Below are 2,882 nucleotides of genomic sequence, written 5' to 3'. Positions count from 1 at the left end.
GAGAGATCCAGGCAGGAGACAGGAATATTGTCTGTGCTCAGTGGTGTATGAACAGATTTAGACCCATGAAACTGAATGAGACCACCCCCGGGGGGTGAGTGTAAGAAGAGAAAACGTTACAGGCTGCACTCCGGAGTATGAGAAACTGAGGCTTTCAACAGTTAAATGACTTGCCCTAGAGCACATCTGTTTTCCCCAGACTGCAACTGCTTGGGATTCATGATACTAGAGAAGACATGTCTCCATCCTGAAATTCCCCAATTCAGTTCTCCGGAAAGTTATAGGTATTTGCAGTTTGCTTAAAATTAGAGCTGATTTTCTACTGGCAACTTTTCTGTTCTCATTAGCTCACTGTATGACCAAATGTATATCCTTACCCTTTTAGGGTCCTTTTCCCTAAAATAATCAATTTCATAAACTCCCCTTCATTCACTCAACAAACATTAGATGACTACCTATTTTGTGCATCATGCACAGATGACAGGAAAATAAGCAAGATGTTGCCCTTGCCTTCAAAAACCTCCAAGTTCTGTAAGAAACAGATATGTAACAAACAAATACAATGTGTCTTGCATGTGTTGGGTTGTTCAGATGTGATACATAAAAGGGAGTGAACAACTCTCTTAGGAAGGTATCAGAGCAAAGACAACTCCGGAATAGGGTTTTGAAGGATGAACAAGTCTCCAGGTGGCCACACAAGGATTTAACATCATTCCACTCACCCGGCCCTCCCCTGGCATGATGCCTCCTGCCCTGGCTCCCATTTCATTGCTATTCACAGCATAGGTTAGCACGGGGCACCGAGCCTGGGTCATGCCCACACCTGTCCCTTTTCCTAAAGCTGCACCCTTTCTCTTGTCAGGCCAGCACCTCACCCACACCTGTTAGGCTGGTACTGGAAGAGAGCTCTGCATACGTGAAAGTCTGATGGTTCCCACGACCCCATAATGAGTCACCCTGGCCTCAGAAGTGGTGAGAGAGGGGACAGAGCAAAGACACCACCTCAAAAAAGAAAGGTGTGGAGGTCTGACCCAGCCCTGGACACAAAGGGAAAATGTGGGGAATTACAGGTGACAGCCGAAAGCACGCAGACCAACGAAGGACAAACGCATATTTGTTACTGTTTGGTTTCTAAGTAACACGGGGATTGGGCCACTTCCTGCTGTTTGAAACCAGGCCACAGGTGGCCCTGTAGCACTCACAATCACCCAGTCCACCCAAAAGCACCCCCAGCCCCAGCCCACTTTCAGTCCTCTGGTGGTTTAGGAGAGTCACGGGGTCGTACACTGGACACTTACGGTTGGATGTGGCGGCATCGGCTGCAGCATCCACCGTATCCGCGGAGACATCCGTGACTAGGATGACCACAGCCTTCGAGGCTCCAGGCCTGGCACCGTGCACTTCTGAGGTGACATAGCGCACAGCATAGTCCAAAGCATCCCCTGAGAATGGAGAACAGAGCGCACCAAGTCAGTCCTGACCGCAGGAACATCGGGCATCCTGTCTCACAGCAGATCCTTAGGTGGTCAAAACGGAACGATTCAGAGACAGAGAAACACACACCGAGAGCCGGAAGAGCAGCTAGGCCCATGCACTTTACCGGAAAGGAAACTAGCCCAACGAGCCAAGGGACTGGCCAAGGTCACTCAGCCCCGGATGCCAAGAATTAAGACCAGACAAAGCTCCTGGCCATAGCAGCAGGTTACCGATGTGGCTGAGGCCTCCCTCCCGCTGCATGAGGTCCACGTGGCTCAGGAGATGGGCCTTCTCATAGGCCACGTTCCACGGCACAGCAGCGGTGGTGGTACTCCCATACTGCAGCACAGAGACCTGCGTGAGCTGGGGACCTGACAGGAAAGACAATATGGGAATCACACCCTGGATGGGGTAGAGCCCCCAGAAAGCGCTCCTTCCTCACTGGTTCCTTCCAGGGCATCACTCACCTATATTAGCTCTTGAAATGAAAGCCTTGGCAAAACTCTTCATCTCCTCAAAGTAAGAAGCGGGGAAGCTGGAGGAGCCGTCCAGGAGGAGGGCCACGTCCAGGGGCTGGCTGCAGTCTGCGAAGAGAACAGGAGGATGAGCACACAGGGGCAGCAGGGGACTGGCCTCCAGGCCCCCCCAGCATACAGCGCATCCAAGGGGAGCAGGATGCTGTCGGCCGCATGGCACCACAAAGGGGAGGGTGTCTCCCCTGGTCCCGCACGGTGGGAACACCGGCTGGGGAGGAGCAAGAGGGGCCCATGAGTGCCCCAGGTCTGGACACATTGGAAAGACTCCGAGTCCACACAGAGGCAGTTTATATGCCTACAGATGAAGTGAGAGGCATCGGCGCCCTCAGTAACTGGAGGCTGCCACTTTTCAAGAATTGAACAAAATACCGGAGTGGCACAATAAGGAGATAGGTAGCTAAAGGAGATGGAGTGGCAGCCGAGGGCTGGGGGACAGGCTTATGTGCTGTCAGATGTTAGGGCTGGTCAACGTGCTCTACGGTGGTCCAGCTGTGCATGACCGGTGCTCCTGGTAATGTCTGGGCAGAGTCACGATCATAGCACAGAAACAGCCTCTGGTCAAAAGGCCATGCAGAGATTTGATATGATTCTAGTACTGTTCTGCTCAGCAGAAACACCACAAGATTGTCAATAATCCTGTGGCTCTGGTTAAAACAGAAACCAAGACACAAAGGCACTTACACCAAGTGCAAGGATCAGAAGACGTTAAAAGAAAGTTATTCTGGTGAAAGTCTTTCGTTTTCCTTGCATAAATACTTGATAGTGGAATTACTGAATCATATGGTATTTCGATTTTTATCTTTTTGAGTAACCTCCATACTCTTTTCCACCAATTTGCATTCCTGCCAGCAGTGCACAAGGGTTCCTTTT

The 2,882-nt window shown here is 51.0% G+C and overlaps 1 protein-coding gene across 1 annotated transcript; it reads right to left on the bottom strand.

Moving 5' to 3' along the window:
• Positions 1-1,025: 1,025 nt before the first annotated feature.
• LOC117799342 (von Willebrand factor-like) lies at positions 1,026-2,220 on the bottom strand (the record flags this gene model as incomplete). Its single annotated transcript, XM_034651814.1, has 3 exons — positions 1,026-1,442; positions 1,707-1,847; positions 1,944-2,220. Coding segments are annotated over 3 exons (729 nt in total), but the record flags the coding sequence as incomplete, so codon positions are not given.
• Between the last annotated feature and the right edge of the window lie 662 nt (positions 2,221-2,882).

Source organism: Ailuropoda melanoleuca, unplaced genomic scaffold (assembly GCF_002007445.2).
Source record: "Ailuropoda melanoleuca isolate Jingjing unplaced genomic scaffold, ASM200744v2 unplaced-scaffold4754, whole genome shotgun sequence".
Taxonomy (NCBI): Eukaryota; Metazoa; Chordata; class Mammalia; order Carnivora; family Ursidae; genus Ailuropoda; species Ailuropoda melanoleuca.
Note: the sequence above shows the minus strand (reverse complement) of the source record. Positions and strands in the feature narration are given on the sequence as shown.